The sequence below is a fragment of the Gigantopelta aegis genome, chromosome 6 (genome assembly GCF_016097555.1).
Source record: "Gigantopelta aegis isolate Gae_Host chromosome 6, Gae_host_genome, whole genome shotgun sequence".
In the NCBI taxonomy this organism is placed as follows: domain Eukaryota; kingdom Metazoa; phylum Mollusca; class Gastropoda; order Neomphalida; family Peltospiridae; genus Gigantopelta; species Gigantopelta aegis.
This window is the reverse complement of record NC_054704.1, coordinates 61686518-61707028: the sequence shown is the minus strand read 5'-3', so window position 1 is coordinate 61707028 and position 20511 is coordinate 61686518. Positions and strand designations below refer to the sequence as shown.

General features: G+C 36.4%; 1 protein-coding gene across 3 annotated transcripts in view; it reads left to right on the top strand.

Moving 5' to 3' along the window:
* The first annotated feature begins 3075 nt into the window (after positions 1 to 3075).
* LOC121376302 (protein YIPF5-like) overlaps positions 3076 to 20511 on the top strand; it is a 71428-nt gene continuing 53992 nt past the window's right edge. The window contains exons 1-4 of one of the 3 annotated variants that reach the window (XM_041504140.1): positions 3076 to 3220; positions 13457 to 13585; positions 16372 to 16538; positions 19141 to 19175. In XM_041504140.1, coding sequence (XP_041360074.1) covers positions 13479 to 13585; positions 16372 to 16538; positions 19141 to 19175 — 309 coding nt within the window. In that variant the 5' untranslated portion in view covers positions 3076 to 3220; positions 13457 to 13478. The other 2 variants (XM_041504139.1, XM_041504141.1) reach the window with 2 other exon arrangements.

The following is a 20511-nucleotide window of genomic DNA, read 5'->3' as shown; positions in this document are numbered from 1 at the left end:
GAATCTCTCGGGTTTGATGAGTGATCGAGCCAGTGTCATGAAATCGTTCGACAAGTCATTCAACGAGAAAAGGAAAAACCATCATTGGCACGGAAGAAGAAATGGAATTCTTGCACTGTAATGCCCATTTCCTTTTGGGATTAAGCAGTGCCAGTGACAAGGTCCTAAAAGAATGGGAAGATGGAAAAGAGAAAAAAATCGGGAGAAATGCTTCAACAAAATTTTTAACGTGGGCCTCAACAGGTGAAAATTCAGCTGGGAGATATATTCGCACTGCTTGCGATATTTTGGGTCCAAGAGGAGATGAAAAAAATGGCTGTAGGGATTCGTGGGATGCTTTCTGTCATCTAGAAGAAATCACTTCTACGATAACAAGCTTCAGAGGAAACCGGTTCAACAATTACTTCCAGTCAGCAGCATCACTGCATTTCCATCGGACAGATATTATTAATTTCCTTGAGAACTTTTCATCATCTCTAAATCGAAAACAAGACAGTGTCCTTCTCGATGCTAAATGTGAGAGTTTAGATTGTGCCATCATAGCTCTTGGACTGGTGTATGAAAAGATAACTGGTCCCTACTGGATTTTAATGGGCAAACAGGTGAAGTATCTGGACTTCTTCAGTCATGTTTGTGAACTTCATGCAGCACTAAGTCAGTGGTCAGAGGATCCAACACCGTTAACAGACCAGGAAATACCACCACTCTTTGGACTTAATGTTAACACTAACATATTTCCCTCACTGTGTAAACTTTCAGATGAGAAGAAGATAGAAGTCAATTCCATCCTTCAAAATCTGTGTACCAAATTCAAGGCTGTAACTGAACGACAGCTATCAGATTTTCTTCCAGGTGGTCGTTACCATGATGTTAAGTGTGAGAAAATGCGACAGAAAATGCAACACAGCCAAATCACAAATTTGCTTGGTGAAGCTTGTTTTGGTGACCTCGACTTCAGTATCTTTAAAAGAAGAAATTCATCACTGCATCATCACTCTACAATCAATATGTTGAAGCGGAACAACACATCAGCATGGTTTTCAGCAAAGTCAGACCTTGATCAAGAGCTTCTTCTTTCGACAGCAGCAAAAAAAGTCAGAAGGAATGAGAGACAAACACAGGGAAATGCAGAAGCAGGTGGTTGAAAGAAGAAAGGCAATACTTTGCGAAAATAAGCGAGTTAGAGAGGCAAAAGCAGAACAACAACTTCAAAAAAGAAAAGCCATAATGTCAGCTGTTAAACAGAATGGAGGACCATGCCTACACGCAAAAGAATTGAAAAAACATTCTGGCAGCAATTCCAACTCAAAAGCTCAAGACTGAGGCATTGAAGAATGAAATTCGGTACCAGAAGGTGGTTCTTGGGGTTAAACATTCTTCACTCAAACTGACAGGTAATTTTGAAGCATTGCTCAACAACTTGAACCAGTTTCTTGAAACAAACACCACAGAAGTGACCTCCTATGAAGACTGCGATGACGAGTGTGCTGATGCTGAATGTCAACAGGTTGAGGAAGTTCAAGATGCCATCGGATCTACAGACACTGCAGCGTTCGGCAGTTACCAATTCACAAAACAAGGCCAAAATGTAGCAGTGTATTTTGACAATGATTTCTATGTTGGACAAGTTGTCAACTTGAGAAACCCGGATGAAGGCGAAATAAAATTCATGGACAAATGTGGTGTAAAAAAGAATGTTTTTAAATGGCCTAGACTGGATTCCATAGAAAGAATTAGTTCAGTGTATGTTTTTGATTGGGACTTTAATTTGCAAACTTCAAATGGGAGAATGTGGAATTTAAGTTCAGAAATCTATGCCATGTTGGAAAGAAAGTATAAATGCTACAAAGAAATTTACTGTTAAAGAGACTTGTTGTTTAGACCCCCCAACTCCCCAAAATATTAATTGTTTGAAAATATTGCAAAATACACTGCCTACTGTATAAGTTACTATACATGACACTTGTAAATAACTGCAAACAATGTATGTATGTCTGTGATTCACTTTGTTTTCGGAAGAATGGATTATTTGGTCGTAACGCGAAAGAAAATCTGTTCATAAAGGTACAATCTGAGGGTAAGTTATTATAATAAATAATATACCTACAGCATTGATACTAATACATGTGTTAGTTTTGTATGTGTTGCACCAGCATGCAAAGATTCATGGAAATATCTTTAATAGATTTCAAAATACAGTCTGCTGAAAATACCTGAATAATGGTTAGTTTTTGTCACTTTTTCCGCACCTTAAATTCAACATTTGAGCATTTTGCTTAATCAATAGCATCAAAATTAACATTCTCAGATGCCTAAAAAAAAATAGGCTGTAAGTATACAAACTTCTCTGTATATAAAATGTGAAAATTCAACATTTTGGTGTTATAATTTATATTTATGTCATTCCGAAAATGGCTTTGGGACACATTTTGACACTTATTTGCGCTATAATTATAAGTTTCAAGAACAGACCAGATATACAAAAAATTACCATAGCAGACTAATTTGCAGTATATTGGCACAAATACATGTGTACATGTTAAAAATGCTAGTAAAATAAGTACAGTATTTTTGTAACTTCAAATTTTTACATGTTTATGAGCGTATTTATACCGTCAAATGGTTTTTCGACATTGCAAGAAAAATTATGGTACTCAAAATATATCATATCTTGAAAACTAATAAAGATATCTTCAAAATTCTTTTTTTGCTGTGCTTCTATTTGCTAGCAGATTGCAAAAAGTAAGTTTATACTATGGAAAGGTGATTTCTAAATTTTGGTTGCTGGTACCTACTTATAAAAGATACTGAGTGATTATTACAACAAATTTTTTGCTAAATGTTACAATATGTTTGTAATATAACATTATAATTGTGTATTTAAAAAATATGATAATGTTAGGTGTAATGTATGACATTATTTAATTGCTTACGAACTGGTATGCTAGTGGTTACGAAACGGTATGGTACGAACGGGTTTGGGTACGAAACGTCTAGAAACCATCGTTGACTATGCATACCAGGCCAAATGCCGTAATTGTCCCTTCCTTTAAATAGTCAGTCAGAAAAAGACAGATCGCCCGTCGGACTGGTAGTTGCCTCAAATCATTTTCTGGCAGAAACCCTGCCCCTCAATGTGGTTTTGTCAAATATTAATCCAGTAGTCAGAAGGTTATACGACTCGGAGCGTTGTTGTGTTATTTACAAGATGTCTCATTTGGCAAGTCAAAAATTTTTAATTACCAAAAATTATTACATTATTAAAGTAAAAAGTCATATATATGTATACGTGAAATACCATTATAATGGATGGTGTAAACAATATATAATATTGTTAGATTTCGAAGCTAACAAAATAACACGAAACCAACCTGAAGCCGTTCAGACCGGAAAAGGAAGACGATCGACTGTTTTTGCGCATGTACCGACACCTGTCAACGTGAAACGTCTGCTCTGAAAACAAAAGTTATATCTTTCGTTATAATCGCTGAACATATTTTGAAGGAAGGTTTGTGTTTTGTTGGAAAACAATACAATGTAATTAGCAATAAACATGGTTAACGACTTAATCTTTATAAGGTGTTGCCAACAGTAACTGCTGTAAAAAAGTACTAACATGTATTATGTTTTCGCATGTCATGTAATGTCGATTTGCGAGTGCGAATAATTTTAACATGCTCATATATCACTAGAGTTTCGAGCATGTCCGTCCCGGGGCCTGTCTCTGGATAGCCAGTGACTTTCTCTGGGACAGAACAAAATTAAGGGGATAGTTTTGAAATTTACTTCCAAAAATTAAATAGTGGGCCTTTAAAATTTTGATGCGCATCTCTAATTAATATAATTAATAAAGAAAATTCTACTCATTAAATTTGGTCGCCAGATTAGATTGGACGGTCAAAAAGAAATTAGATAGATAGATTTGCAGTATTAAATAGAGTCAAGTAAAATATTTCAGAATGAAAATATTGCAAGTTCAAGATATGGCATTTTTCATGAAATATGCGAAGTCACTACTGCTCTGTGTATTGGTTTTGTTAATAAAATGTAACAAGGTGCTTAAAGGGACATTCCTGAGTTTGATGATTCCTGTTTAATGATTGTAATTACATATCAAATATATTTTTCTGCATAATATATTAGTGGCTGTATATTAAACATGTTTCTGGTCATTCTAATATTTGTACTAGGTTAAATTTCATTTTATTTCCTAAAATAATTTTTTTCGTACGTACAAAATTATTTGAAGACAAAATCCAGTTTGGGCTTTTTACAAAGATTAAGACAAGACAACCAGAAACACATTAAATATACAGACACTGATATTTTAAACAAGAAAATATATTTAATATGTAAGTTTAATTGTAGAAATATTTTAGTTGGAAACATCTTACAGGGCGCAAAGCAGCACTTTATATTTACTCGCCAACTGGCTAGTGAATGAAAAAAAATACTAGCCAACTAGAGATTTTTACTCGCCAGGCAACATATGAAGTACATGTATTAGTATGGATAATTATAATAACATAATTAAAGAACTTTAAACACCAACCTCATCCTATTTTGTTTTACTTTCCTTTGTAAAACGTTTTTTAATTGGGTTACGCGATTCCGACAAGTATACCGACGGCTACAGTTACCGAAACTAGGACGTATTTTATTTATTTTTGTTCACGATATGCTATCGTTACCAACAACTTTCTCAAACGTTTTTTAAAAATTTATTTAGCATATTCACGCCATGTAACATTTAGCTTAACTTTAGGTGCCAACAAATTGGCTGCGAAGCAATTGGTCCAATGCTTTGTGAAAACTCATTTACAATCGGAAAACCCCGATGTGTCACAAGGCTTTCCGAACACCTCGATCGTCAAGTCGGCCGGAGAGCTCCGAGTGTGATATCCGCAAACAGGGCGGAAGTGTATGTTTACAGTTTCGATCATTAGTATATGTGTCCTCTGAATGATTAGTGAAATAAATGTTCCATTCTAAAAAAATAATCTACTCGCCAAAAGGCTAGTGTTTTGCAAATTTAAATCGCCATAACAGAATTTCACTCGCATAGGCGAGTGTTTCACTCGCAGTATTGCAGCCTGTCTTACAATGTAGCAAACTCAGGAATGTCCCTTTAAATATTTGGCTGAGCATAGTGCAAGGGACTCATTAACTTTAAAGGCATACTGTCACGGATTTAAGAATCTTATTTCTCTAAAAATGGATAATGAATAAAAATTACATTAATGGTTGGAAACCAAATCTAGCTATCGTATCACCGTAACTGAACCATGATGGAGTGAAATCCATGTCATCCCTCTTTTAATGTGACATTATTGCTTAATATTAACAAGTATGATTGTATAGTTAATTAATAAAATGGTTAAATGTGACGGCTATAATATATAACAGGCGCAGCCATTTTGTGCCACAGGTATCCCCAAACATTAATGTCAGATATGTTATAGTAATAGTGTTTTTCCTAGCTTGTTTTAGCATGGTGCAGCACCATGCCTCAATAGTCTATGCACCATGCCTTAATCAGCACCATGCTGCCCAGAGATTAAACAAGCCTTTTTCACTTATTAATTCTAAAATTGCCTTAGACTGCACAAGAAGACTGGTAGTACCACACTGCCAATAGTGGTGTGCTTTTGCTGGTGTCATCCAGCCGTAATCAGTACATTGTCTGGCACTTTCAACATGGGTAGCACCCATGGGCCAAAACACTATTTTCTCTTTGAAGATGATCAAAGCTTTCTGTTTGTCCCCATTAGCACTCGCCATTAAAGCTACTGTACACCCTTTCTTAGTACCGCCAGTGTGAGAGATTCGCACAGTCTTTCACATGATTCGTGTATTTCGGTACAATGTTAAAACTAACCATCGTCTGATCCATATTTGCCATGTTGTAATCTGTGTAGTCCAATTTCTGTCTTAAAGTGCGGATTGCTGAATGAAAATCTGAAATTTTCTCCTTATAATCACTTGGGATTTTTTGTCAGTCAGTTGTCCCCTGTTTGATTCCAACAGAATATCTCTGCTTCCACCTACTTAGCCACCCGTTCGATGCCTGGAAATTCTGTACTCTAAGCTGACTGGCAACTTTTTGGGCCATGCTTTGCAGAAAGTAGTTTGACACGCATCTACTTTCTGCCTGCTCATCCTTGAACCATTCGAAGACAGCTCAGAGTGTGACACAAGTGAAATAGACGATACTTTAGGTTTTAGGAAATGGTCACTTTGTTGATCAAAATACAATAGCTGACAATGAAATTGTTGATTGCATATAACTGTAGTGTGTTTGTGGCGGGGTGGGGTGGGGATACATAGTACTAAAATTATACACATTAGATGGTAATATAATTGTATTTATTAAGCTATAAAAATAAAAACAACACAAACTACAACATTGTTTTAAATAATTTTAATATTTATCTTGAGAGCAATTTGTCACCCAACAATCTTTTGAACTTTCAGTGAATCTTGATAGCAAACACTAAATATTTGGGTATGGTTTTATTCACGGATATGGGCCTAATTCTTTAGATCTGTTAAAAATAGGAGTGGGCTTATTCACATGCATGGGCTTATTTCCGGTCAAATACGGTAATACTTGTGTTAAATGTCTGAGAGTTCAGAGCCACATTGGCACCACAAAATTATGCACAGATGGTCTAGCTCCGACAACACCTGTGTCTGATACTAAAAGTAGGCCTACATGTGCTACTGACTGTTGAAGTGTATAACTTTAATTCTGGTATAATATGTGTTTGTAAGAAATTGTACAAGGGTGGGGATCTAGAGTATGGCGAACTAATTTTTTTAGGGAGGATGAAAAATACATTGAAAAAAAACATTGGTTTGGAGCAGCAGACCTCTACGTGAAAAACAATGTGGGGAGTAATTAACTAAAGTTTCTTTGCCACATTTTTACTCTTTAAATTCACCTGTGAATTAAATTTTTTAAAATCATAAGAAAGAAATAGTGAGGCAATTAACACCCAATATTTCACACAGACTTTGTCATAATCAACAAATACAACATGCAAACAGAGATGTCAAAACTGTAAAATAATACAGCCAAACCTGTCCTTGCAGCCACCTGAAATCAGCGGTCTTCTGCTGTAAGCGGCCATTTCTTCCCTACCAACAGATTTTTAATGTAAATGCAATCATAATAAGTGGTCACCTGTCTAATGCACCCAGTGGCCACCTAAACTGGACCCCAAGTTGCTAAAATGCCTGTGTTAAGCTGCCACTGTAAATTCTTTAATTTTTTTATTTTAACAACAGTGACAAGGTGCAGAAAATAAGCAATCTCAGGGCTAGCTCTGGGTGACTAGAAGATTTTGCCAAATTGTCTATTAAACTTAAAAAATGGCTGAAACACAGTTATTTACTAACAAAATATCAATTATTACATGAAATTATTTCGCCAAAGTGAAATAAAATTTGCCAATGTTTTTTAAAATTCGCAGTTGGCATTTGGTGAGTGCCAAAGCTAGCACTGATATAGCCATTGTGTATCAGTTAAGAAATTGTGACTGTGAAATGCATTTAATTGCCTCTGGGTAATCTAAGCTTGACATTGGTAGATTAATCTACTAGGACAATACTCGGCATGAAGTAGTAATTAAATTAAAATTTGTGAGAGAATGAATTCCAAACAGTTAAATTAGTGCTTTTTAGAGAACTTGAAACACATCTACCAATTAGCAGTTCAGAAGGTAAAAAATGAAAAGAAAAAGACTGTAAATGTTGCATCTGTATTCAGGTAGTACTAAGCCAAATAACTTCAGTGGCCACTTGTCTTAAGGGATCACTGTTGATTCTTTTGTGTTGCCGCTTAAGACAGGTTTGACTGTATCACGTCTTTTTGTGTGTATTTTTTTTTTTTCTCCTGTTAAAAACTTTGCCCTCTCAAAAGTGTGACTTTGCTCTATGATTCTGACCTAGCGTGAAGTCTGTAGGCTATTACTATAATTTACATAGGACACTAGCCAAAACATTGGGATCGATCCATGTCGATGTGCCCATTGAGCTATTTCTCGTTCCAGCCAGTGCACAGTGACTGGTATATCAAAGGCCGTGATATATGCTATCCTGTCTATGAGATGGTGCATCTAAAAGATCCCTTGCTACTACTAAGAAAAATGTGGTGGGTTTCCTCTCTATTATTGTCAGAATGAGACAGAGAGATTACATCCATTTTTTTCATGTTATTAATTCATTGTCATATGTGCCATTTCAGGAATTACTGTTAAAAAAATGTGGATATCATGTTCATGGACACTATTCAGTTTGAGAGAGACAGGAGAAATATATTCATATTAGTCCTAAACGAATGTGATTCTGGGAACATGCCAATAATATAACATAAAATAAAATAAAATAAATACATAAAACCTGACAACTATGAAGTTCAAAACGAAAATAGCAGAGCAGAACTTCAGTGTAAAAACCAGTGTGGCTGATGTAGTGTGTCAGTCCCTTTGTCTTAATTTAGATCATCACGACAATGTTAAATGCACGGTCTGAATACGAATATCAGCCACAAGTTTTCAGTTTGATCTATATGTATAGATTTTTTTTCCCCCCAGCTGTCAATCGCTTTTACAATAAAAAATATTGTTTAATAACCTAAAAACCTAACGACTACGAAGTTTGAGAACAAATATAGCCGAGCAGTTTAACTGGTTCCCAACCATATCAATATGTTTAATGTAACATAAGTGTAAAAATCAGTGTGACTGATGTAGTCTGTCTAAATTTAGATCATCGTGACAATATCAAATGGGTGGTCTGTTTATGGATATCAGATAATAGTTAACCAGCCACAAGTTTTTAGTTTGGTCTATATATCTAGTTTTTTGTTTTGTTTTTATTATTGTTCGTTATTGTTTTTAATACATGTAGATGGTTGCATATCTCGTAATAGGAGTTAGTCATAATTATTACGCAGATTAAGCTATATGTTACATAGCCTGAGCACTCGGACCATTTCTTAGCCCTAATATAGTCTGAGACCAAGCTACATGTATGTAATTTTTTGGCAGTCAATGTCCACCAAAGAGGAGTCAAAGATTCCCACTCTAATACCACAACAATCCTATGTTTGATGTCAAATATCTTTACATCGATCATTTTCGAGTTCCTTGATAAAAAAATTAACATATTAATCACTAATATACACCCTACAGAAAGAAACCTGACAGCACTCACATTCAACTAAGCTTCAGCAAACTCAGACAGCAGTACTCCAAGCTCGCTGACCTATATCATGACGTAGCATCACATGATCACCCACTTGGCGATTCTGCGTAATGTATATTTATTACACATCTATATAATCTATTCCAATCAAATTGGTTCAATTGTAACACGTGATCGAACAATAGTTACCGATCTTGTACCCAAAAATCTCCAAAAAGTGTTATTGGATGTTCCATATTGGATGATAAAAGCTCTATTGGACGCATGTGCTCATTACCAAAATAAAGGGACGTCACTCTCATTTGTTTTCATTTGTCCTTGATTTAACACTGCCTGAGCTACTGAGTTGTAATGTTATCCGATGAAACTATACAGGAATTTATTGATTTTTTTATTGCCTTAATTATACATGTATATGATAATTAGTAGTGGAATGTATTCCTCATTTTTCTCCATTACGTTGCATCAGTTTAATATGATGTCATGCAATTCAATATGACGTCAAAGTTGATGCCTTGTCAAGATAAATAACACATTAAAAGTAACTGACATAGAAATCTCGGCTAAGTGACACAATATGACATATATTTCAATTATTGTTTTATAACTAATGAATTAACTAAACGGTGTATAATAAAAATGTTATACAATTTTGTTTACAATATGTAATTTTATTGTACGAATTGAAGTTCACGTTGTGGTGAAAATCTGTATTGGTCGAGAGGCCGTATAATAACATAGTATTACACAAATAGAATAGTGGATATAATATATGCATGTAATATAAACAAGCCAGTTATTCAGTTAATTATGTGATTTAAGAAATATATCATAGATTACTCCCATTTTTTAATGCATGACTCCCAAAATAAAATCCTGTGAGTCATGATGACTCCCATTTTCCAGATGCTAGGTGGAAGCCTGGGAGGAGGGTTCTTAATAATTGTAATAGTTTGGATATATTACTTGCATTCACATGTTTCATATTCAGTGAGTGTTAATGCTACATCAAATCTCAATAACTGTGGATAGTTAGATGCTGGGGACAATTTCACAAAATATCGTAAGTTTACGTCTGCGACTAGCAGTTACAGTGGGCATACATTTACAAGTGTTTGGCATCTATTTCATGAAGAAAATTACATCATTAAAGAAAATCGAGCATTTTAAGGACAAAGGAAAATGAAATATGTGTATTTCTAACTATATTTGTTGTACTATAATAGTAATAAGAATTGTGGTTTAGTCATAGATTTACGTTTATGTGCAAAACTAGGCTTACATTGTTTTGTGAATTTGGCCCAGGAGACTACGTATTTTGGGCATCAAAAATAATTTACCCAAAAATGGATCCTTTTATTCTTTTCTGAAGATAATTAAGCATAATAGGCAGCTTAGGTCTAGATTTGAGAATAATGCGGACATTTCTGGCAAAAGTTCCATATTTTTCCCATGTGCTACCCATTGACTTGGTTTTCAATTTTTAATTGGAACTACTTTTCAAGATAGATTAACGTTGCCATATTATAATACAAAGACCAATAGTTTGCTTTGGTATCATTCTGTTCTAGACAAGACAAAGTATTTTTGGAATATAGGGTAGTGTAGTCATGGCATAGATTAACCCGATTAAGAATTGCATGTAGTTTCTATAGAACATTTTGTTTATCACAGAACAAATACACAGTTCAGCGCATTTCCAATGCCTTTTTTGCATGCACATCTAGTGACATTTCATCTCAGATTCTTGCAACCACGTATCCAATTCACTGCATATGCACAGTATACAGGACTGACTGTTTTTAAGAAACGTCCATCCCTACCCCTCTGGAGTGGATGCATTGTGTTCACTCTTTAATTTGTGGACCATATTCCAGCTTGGTATGCAACTTCTACAGTTAGGCATCCTGGGTGGGTGGAATGGTTTCCGTTGTTTTCCCCTTCTGACAGTACAAATTGTCCTTGCTTTGTCAACATGTTTCAGTTCGCTCGTTTGTGAATCATTCCAGTAGCTGGATGCATGGATTATCTTTATCTACGATGGTGTAAGGGTTGAACACCATATAGATAACGGTACGGGTCACATCAGGGTAGCAGCTTCTTGCACCCCAGGATGTCACTTTACCTTTTCCAAGAAAAGCAGAGGTAGTGTTACATTCTGTGAAGTTATGAAAGAGAGATAGGGACAGATATTTATCTTTACCCAAGACGTCAATATATGCCATTTATGTATAAAATGGAAAGTAATCCAAAGGCAACCCAAAAACTCATATTTTGACTGAAATGATGGTACTTGCTAATTAGGTTGACAAGCATACGTGTGTTAACACTAACAGCAAACACCAGATTGTTCACAAAACCAGTCAGAATAGCAACCTGAACATGAATTAAAAGTCTAGTATCTGCTTCCTCGTAGTTAGGTGGTGGCATTGAACGCTTTGTTCCTTCATGAATAACTTTGGCATAAGATGTAATGATTATTTCCTTTCTCTTCACTTCCTCTCTTTTCATGCAGTCACCTTCTTTGTACTTAGCAAGGATCTTTCTACTCTCAGGTTCAGTAGACTACTGTACACACATCCTGAGAGAATGATAGTAATTGGTTTTTACAAGATGACCACGTTAATCTATTTTAAAAAAGTGGTTTCTATTAAAACCAGAAAACTAAAGCAATGAGCAGCATGAGAAAATATGTAGAATTGATGTAGCATTAACAATAGTTAAGAACCATGCATTTGAATGCAGGTACTTGCAAGTTAATAGGAAATCCCTACATGAAAGGGGGAGGAGCATTTGTAGATCCTCCCTGTCCACAAGAGATGCTGCTGATTCAGGTCCATATCTGAATATGTTTGTCATGGGTCATAATTTTTTATAACACATGGGTTGTTTACTCACGTACACACGTACATGTGTTAACAATTTCAAGGCATATGACTTGCTGCTCCTAGGTGATGAACAGGTCACCAGTGCCATGCATCCAATGAAAAACAACACTGTGGAAATAGATTACACTGTAACGTATAGTTAACATGACAGTCATGTCTGTAACGCATAAGTTAGTTACAAGTGCAGTGGCTGTAAATAACTTTTAGTCAAAAAAGATGTTAAAATTTTCTTAAAACCTGGTTTTTGAGGATATGTAAAAAATATAATAATACATTCGTTTTTTAAAAACGTATCAAACTCACTTTCGCTCATTAGATACATTTTCAAACAACGCATTGTGAGATAAATGGTATCTAACGGCCACTCATGTATTATTCTCTATTTATCCTGCAACCACTGTTTGTGATTGAAACAAAGCTATAAATATATACTAGCAGATTATGACTTTTTGACGTCACACATGATGTGACGTCATGTACACTTGGCTCTTAGGAATGTTGACCTTTGACCCTAATACCAAAATCATAACAAACCTAACATGCTTTTAGTAATGACTAAAACTAAAAGTATAAAAATATTACAAAATAATGTTTCAAAATATTTTTTTAAAGCAACAGATAAAAGAAATATTACTTTATATAAAATATTTTTTGTATATTTAAACAAAATTCGGTACAGCACAATATCTCGTCTGCTGTCAAAATGGATGAATTAAATGACCATAGGTTTGAAGTCCTGTGGGATGAAAACAATTCTCTAAATATCGCAACATTTTCGAATGATGTGACCAATTTAGAACTATCACAGGTACTTAACAACTTGAAAACCTTGAACGCGAAAGGATGGAATCTGATGAAACGCCCGAAATTAACCAAAATCCTACAGCTGAACAGGTAGCGACAAATGTCAAACAAGATTGTGACGAAGACTTAAGATTTGTTGAAATGGATGAAAATGCTGTACATGATTTTATTGCTGACGAACAAAACAAAAAGACAGTAAGTGACCTAAATCTTGTTCTTGCAGAGAACTGAGCATACTTTCACATTCGGCCTGAACAGGATAAAACAGATATCCAGCATCACTAACTGGTTATTCTCTATATAACTTTGAAAGTATTGGGGTCATTTTTTTTACATTTTTATTAATGTACCTTTTTTTAGTTCACAAAATTTAATATATTTTGTATAATAAATATTTTTTTTTAATGAAAATCAAAGTAAATGTTAGCGGAAAATTGAAAACACCAAACACCGCAGCAATTTCCAGGTCATTGCCAGTAGCCATCATTAATTGCCAAGCTTCCTAACATATTTTGTTGCACTGATTAAATATTAATGTTGTTGTTTTTTTGCAGTATCTTCATCAGAGCTAGCAACATGTCTCAAGGATTTGGGCAAGATGGTGGATTCTTTCAAGGAAATTATTATGATCAACAGAGCTCCGGCTATGATATGGGTGGAGGACAGGCTTTTGGACAGGATCAGTAAGATTAATATTAAATACAGAGTACATATAACTGCTTATGAAAAACAAGGTGTCCAGACATTGGGTAGGTTTGATACCCCATTAAATTATGAGACATTAATCTCTATTTATAAATGACTTTGTAAAAATATTAAATTAGATATACATCTTTTTGCAGAGTATACCTCACTTTATTTTGAAGTTAAAACGTCCCACTGATGGCAATTTGGATCCTGTCTATGGCAATGTTTAGAAAGTGATTTTTTTCATCAAATAAACAACTCCAAGGTTATTTTGCGATATATGTAGTCATATGTCAAATGTACAAAATTGCCAGTGGCAATAATTTTAAACTCCAACAACAATTTAGTTTTTGCTAGAAGTAATGCTAAGACCATACCGGGTTCCCCTCAAACGTGAACGTAGTGTTGTTAGCCCCACCACAATGATGTGATTTCACAATATTAGTCCCCTACTGATCCAACCGGAGGGGGCTATAGGTTTCATGTCCATCTGACTGTCTGTCCGCCCATCTGCCCACATTTAGTATTCCAGACTATTTTTTTAACACTGCCTCAGGATTTTAAGCTGAAATTTGTATATAAGTTTATCATATAAGTGTATATAAGTTACAGAGTAAGTTTGACTTTTTACCTTGAAGGTTATGTAGCACTCCTCCCCTCCACCATGTTTTATATTGCACACCAAGATACCACCCCACCTATTGGTTACTCTGGTAAACAATATTAAGAGCTTCCCACTATTATGACTTTGTATGGTACATTTTTGATTGCATATTTTATCCTTCCCTGTTATCTTCAAACATATACTCTTCAAAAGAAGAAATGCAAAACCACATTGTCGTAACATTTGGAGAATTGATTTAATTATTGAATGGTGAGTCCGATAATTACCAAATGTTGCAGGATTGTTCACAATTCACTCTAGTCCATTGTGAGTAAGTGATAGGACACACCACCAAGGTCAAGGTCATCTGGAGTCAATACCGGGTGTGGCCTCCGCGTGTGTTGACAACTGCCTGGCACCGCCTGCCCATTGAAGCAACCAGAGTACGGATGACGTCCCGGGGGATGGTGGCCCACTCGGCCTGCAAGGCTGCTGCCAGCTCGGGCAGGGTCTGGGGCTGTGGTTGTCGCTGTCGGAGGCGTCGGTCCAACTCGTCCCATAGATGCTCAATTGGGTTCAAATCCGGTGATATCGATGGCCAAGGAAGGACATTAATGTTGTTGTTCTGTAGGAAAGCCGTTGTGAGACGTGCTGTGTGAGGCCTGGCGTTGTCATGTTGGAACACTGCGTTGGCGTTGGCCATAACTGGAACGATGTGTGGCCGGAGGATCTGGTCAATGTAGCCCTGTGCATTCAGGTTGCCCTGCACGTGGACCAGGTCAGTTCTGCCAGTGTGTGAGATGGCTGCCCACACCATGACACTACCCCCGCCGAATCTGTCCACTTCCTGCATGCAGTTTGCCGCATAACGTTCACCACGACGCCTATACACGCGACATCTTCCATCATGACGTCGGAGCAGAAATCGGGACTCGTCACTGAACCACACCTGTCTCCATCGCAGTTGAGGCCATTGTCGATGAATCTGGCACCACTGCAGTCGGAGTCGACGGTGTTGTGGTGTTAAGATGAGACACCTCGAACTGGACGTCTGGCATGAATTCCTACCTCACGTAGGCGGTTCCGTACGGTCTGGTCGGATATCCTGCGCAAACCTGGTATTGCTGCGGCTGTGGAGGTGGCAGTAGTCAATCGTTCCCGAAGGTGGCGTACCCGGATGTAGCGGTCCTGCCCGGGGGTAGTGACCCGTGGTCGACCGGATCTAGGGAGGTCACGTGTTGATCCATGTTGCTGGTAACGGTCCCACAGTCTGGAGATGGTGCTTGGGGACACATGGAATGCCCTGGCAACGGCCGTTCTGGATTCGCCTGCGTCTAGTCGGCCGATGGCATTGTTTCTCTGCGGTTCACTGAGACGTGGCATGTCCTGGATTGTCAACTGTCGGCCAGATACAGAGGCCAGGCAAGCGAACACCCTGCACTTTTATACTGTCGGTGTTCATGTTGCATGTGCAGACAACGCACGTGCAGTGGTGACATGGTTTGCACGTGGCTGCGTTTTTGCGAATATTCACATTTTGGAACTTTATTGTACAGTAGCTGCGTTTTATCGAATGTAACCGTGGGAATGTGTTTGGGACATGCAATGACCTTATATTCACAAAGCATGAACCGGTAGGAAACATAAAATCGGAGTTATAACCCATTTGTACCCTTTTGCGTTTCTTTTTTTGAAGAGTATATATTTAATTGGTAATGATGGTATATTGGTCTTTACAAAGATACTAAATTTTACACTTTTATCAAGCCTGGACTGGTCTGGGTAGAAACTAGACTAATATGGACCGGACAGACAGAGGACGTGAGATAGATACAAGTACACAAATACAGTAACTTTTATGTGCATAATTATAGTTTTGATGAAAGTGTAAAATTTAGTATCATTGTAAAGACCAATATACCATCATTACCAATTAAATATATGTGTGAAGATAACAGGGAAGGATAAAATATGCAATAAAAAATGTACCATACAAAGTCATTACTAATATATTGTTGTTAATCTGCTGTTAGAACCACTTCAGTATTTAGACCAGTTTTTACAATATCCGCAAGTGGTCGTAATATTCATATTAGAAATATTTTTATTACTAATTTTTTACCACAACTGTTACTTGCTCTGGATTTTCTGACATTTATACATACTTGTATTTTGCAGACAGTTTCAGCAGTTTGACTACAACCAGGGCTATGGCATAGAAGGTCAGGGTCAGATGGAATCACCACAAGCAGCCTACCCTGGCTCTATCATGACTCCTAGTACCAGTCTGTATGACCAAGCCGGGACTGCCAGCAACTATGAAGATGAACCACCATTAATGGAAGGTAATCAGACCTTCTTAAAGTTTGTTTTGGCTATACACGGGTATACAACTAGAAAATATCTCACTGGTTCACCATATCAGTACTAAACACAACTTAATAATGCTCCAGAATTTCTACTAGTTTGGGCAGTTTATAATATTGTTATAATACAATTTGAACAATATAATATGATCATCATCCAGTGATCTTGAGATCTTTTTTATTGCAACTTTGTTCAATTTATAGTAAAATTTGTTTTGTTTAACACTACCACTGGAGCACATTGATTATTTAATCATCGGCTATTGGATGTCAAACATTTGGTAATTCTGACTCTTAGTCAACAGAGGAAACCTGCTACATTTTTTCCTAATGCAGCAAGGAATCTTTTCTATGCACTTTCCACAGACAGGATAGTACATACCATGACCTTTAATATACCAGTTGTGGTGCACTGGCTGGAACAAGAAATAGCCCAATGGGTCTGCTGACGGGGATCGAATCCAAACCGACCGTGCATGAAGCGAGCACTTTACCACTGTCCTGCCCCTTCAATTTATAGTAATACTAATAGCAAATGGGTGAATGAAAACAGTCGTACAGTATATATAAATAAGAATAAATGTCATTGTCTAGCATAGTAATGGGAAAGATGTTTTTTGAATCAAGTTCAATGGTTTCTAAAAAACAATGTAGTAGAATTGTGTGCAGCAGTACATTAGGACCCTATGTGTGTAGCCCATGGCCTACTTGAAATATTGTCCAATACTGCATGTTATCAAAATGATAGCAAAAGAAGCAAATAGTCGAGCACAAAACCATCCTTACATTTGATTAAAAAGACCGGCCTTGGTGGCATCGTGGTTAGGCCATCGGTCTACAGGCTGGTAGGTACTGGGTCAGGGTCCCAATCGAGGCATGGGATTTTTAATCCAGATACCGACTCCAAACCCTGAGTGAGTGCTCCGCAAGGCTCAATGGATAGGTGTAAACCACTTGCACCGACCAGTGATCCATAACTGGTTCAACAAAGGTCATGGTTTGTGCTATCCTGCCTGTGGGAAGCACAAATAAAAGATCCCTTGCTGCTAATCGGAAAGAGTAGCCCATGTAGTGGCGACAGCGGATTTCCTCTCAAAATCTGTGTGGTCCATATGTTTGACGCCATATAACCGTAAATAAAATGTGTTGAGTGCGTCCTTAAATAAAACATTTCTTTCTTTCCTTTCTTTTTTTAATTAAAAAGTGAATAATTCCATTTTATAATTACTGTTTTGTAATAGGTGTCTTGATTGGTTAAAATGCTATCACGTGATCTAAAACAAAACCAACGTTCATTCTTCCATGAACGTGAAAACTGCACTTTTTCGGTAAACAACGGAATCCCCGTTTCTATTTTTATCCCAAGTTCGTCTGCGCTGTGAGTGACGGTGACAATTCAGGCTTTAAACAACTCCGGTTTTGAACTGAGACACATAATGTATATGACAAGCCACAAAAAACGAAGCTTCTATTAGAAGTTATAGCAGAGAATGCTCAACAAATCAAAAGAGAGACATGAGCGCAGCTCTGTCACATATGACAACTTACACGCGCGAAAACACAATTCCGCAACCTGTCCTTTCCGAGAATAATATCACACAATCACAAACCTCAGAAATCCATACACACAGTAACACTGAAACCACTTTACAGTCAGTCTTCACATTCATTTTCACTAATTCAACTTTTGACAACTGCAATTTTAATATAGGTAGTAGATAAATCTTTTAAATAATGTGAGGCTCTCCCTCATGTTAATTAGTTCAAAATTCATCGAAAAGATGTTTGCATTATCAGTTGATGTTCTGTTATTTAAAATTTTATAACGTTTTATCCATATTTGATTCAGAAAATTAAAATTTATAAAACCTTATGTAAATCAATATAATGAATCGGAGATTTGACGGAAAAAACCCGAATGTAACTTTCTAAGGGAATTCCCTTGTTTGTGTATTGATACAGTTTTAAATCATTGTGGAATAGAGTTCGATTGGGTTTTTAATATAGTTTTGTATAATGGCAATATTAATGCATGTGGAATTATAACGTGCTACGCCATTCATACAGTGTATAAAACGGTTTTGGTGTTTATCATCACATGAACGTCAAAAATATAACGTTCAATTCTTAACTGACACTTGCCACACCATAGCACTGCATTTATTTCATATATGTTTGGCTAAGTGTGCATTTGAATTTAGTGATGACTTTACTGTATGGTAGCCAAGGGTGTAGAGGTATACATAAATGATAATATTTCACCACTCTAATGAGCAGTATAAGACATTATTAATCATCTAGCTGTAATACATAACAAACGGCCTGCGTCATAGCTGGCAAATATAACCAAATCCAGTAGGGTTAATACAAGAGGTTTTTTGTGTCACCTCGGAATGACTGCATTGCATCATGGTGTTTGCTTTGAATAACTTAAGTTTACAGGTATTTCCTACTGTTGGTGTTTTTCATTAAAACAACTTATTTTTGGTTAATTCAGTTACACTATAAATTTGCAATTTTTGAAAAGTTAATTGTACAAAATATAATGATGATACTCCATGTGTACATTTTTTCTCTCCAGAGCTTGGGATTAATTTTGATCACATCGTTCAAAAGGTAAGCAATTATATACATGTTTTTTGAGAACTAACACTCCAAAAAATTTCCAGTGCCTGATTTATAGGAATAGCCCTTGTCAGAAATTATGCAATAAGTTAAATATAGTAACAGACGTAAAGTTAGTATATGCATGCGTATGCCCAAACTGGAATAGGAAGGCAAACAAATGTGTTTATCTGCATGTAAAGAACGGAAAATAAATTATATGAATGGTAATTGTGTCACTGTTTTTGTGAATTCTGTTACACTAGTGTAACTACCAGCATGATGAAAAAGCATGTAAAATTTAAATAAAAAGGCAAGAGAGAAAGAAAGTTTGATTTATGTTTCTATTATCATCTAACACCTGGCACCAGTGCAGTGATTTTGGCAGAGGTGTGGGGGTATAGACTGTGACGAGTGAAGTTTGTTGGGGGAGGGGGTGGGGTCGAGTCTTACTTCCCTGGAAAATGTATTGAATTTTTATGTATTTTTAAAATTTGGGATTTCGACCCCCAAAACACCCCCCCCCCCCTCCCCCATACACAAACAACTGAACTATGATAGGCCTATAGGCTATAGTCGCTGAACTAAAAAAATATGAAGTTTTGGCCATTTTCAGGTTTTTATTTCAGCAGAAGCAGAAATCTATTAGGCTATCTTTGTGATGTTAAAACCTCATATAAGCACAGACAATGGAAAACAAGACCCCCCCCCCCCCCAAACCACCCAACAATCCCACAACAACAACAAAAACCCTGTTTGTCTGTCTGTCAGTAAAAGCACTAGCCCAAGTACTCTGACGGCTAGAGAGCTAGACGGACAGATTGCGCAGAATTTATATGGATTGGTCTCTGACGGTTAGAGAGCGTTATAAATGTCCGAATGTCCATCTTGCTCTCTTACCATCAGAGTACTCTGGCTAGAAAACAACATATCTACCATTTGTTTATTTTCTTCATCCTTCTAACAGGTAACGGTAAATTGTTAGTGGTTAAAGTGTCTATATTGTATATGTACTTATGTACTAGTAATCAACTGGAGGTCATAGTCAGATAAGCTGATACACCACAAAAGAACTATACCGGGATTTTCTGTATTTAAGCCCCAAGCTCAAATACTGGAAATATGATCTTGGAGAACATAAAGTTTTATCTAAAATTAGGCCTGGCGCTTAAATTAAGAAGTAAAAAAAAATATTTTGTTCTTCATCTTATTGTTTTTTAAATTATACGAATAAAAACTTTTATTTTTGTTATAAATATCCGATCGCATATGTTTAAAATGTGCTAGCGATAGGGGTCCTATAGCCTAGTACGGACTGCCAAAGGTTGAATACAAAAATAGATTACTG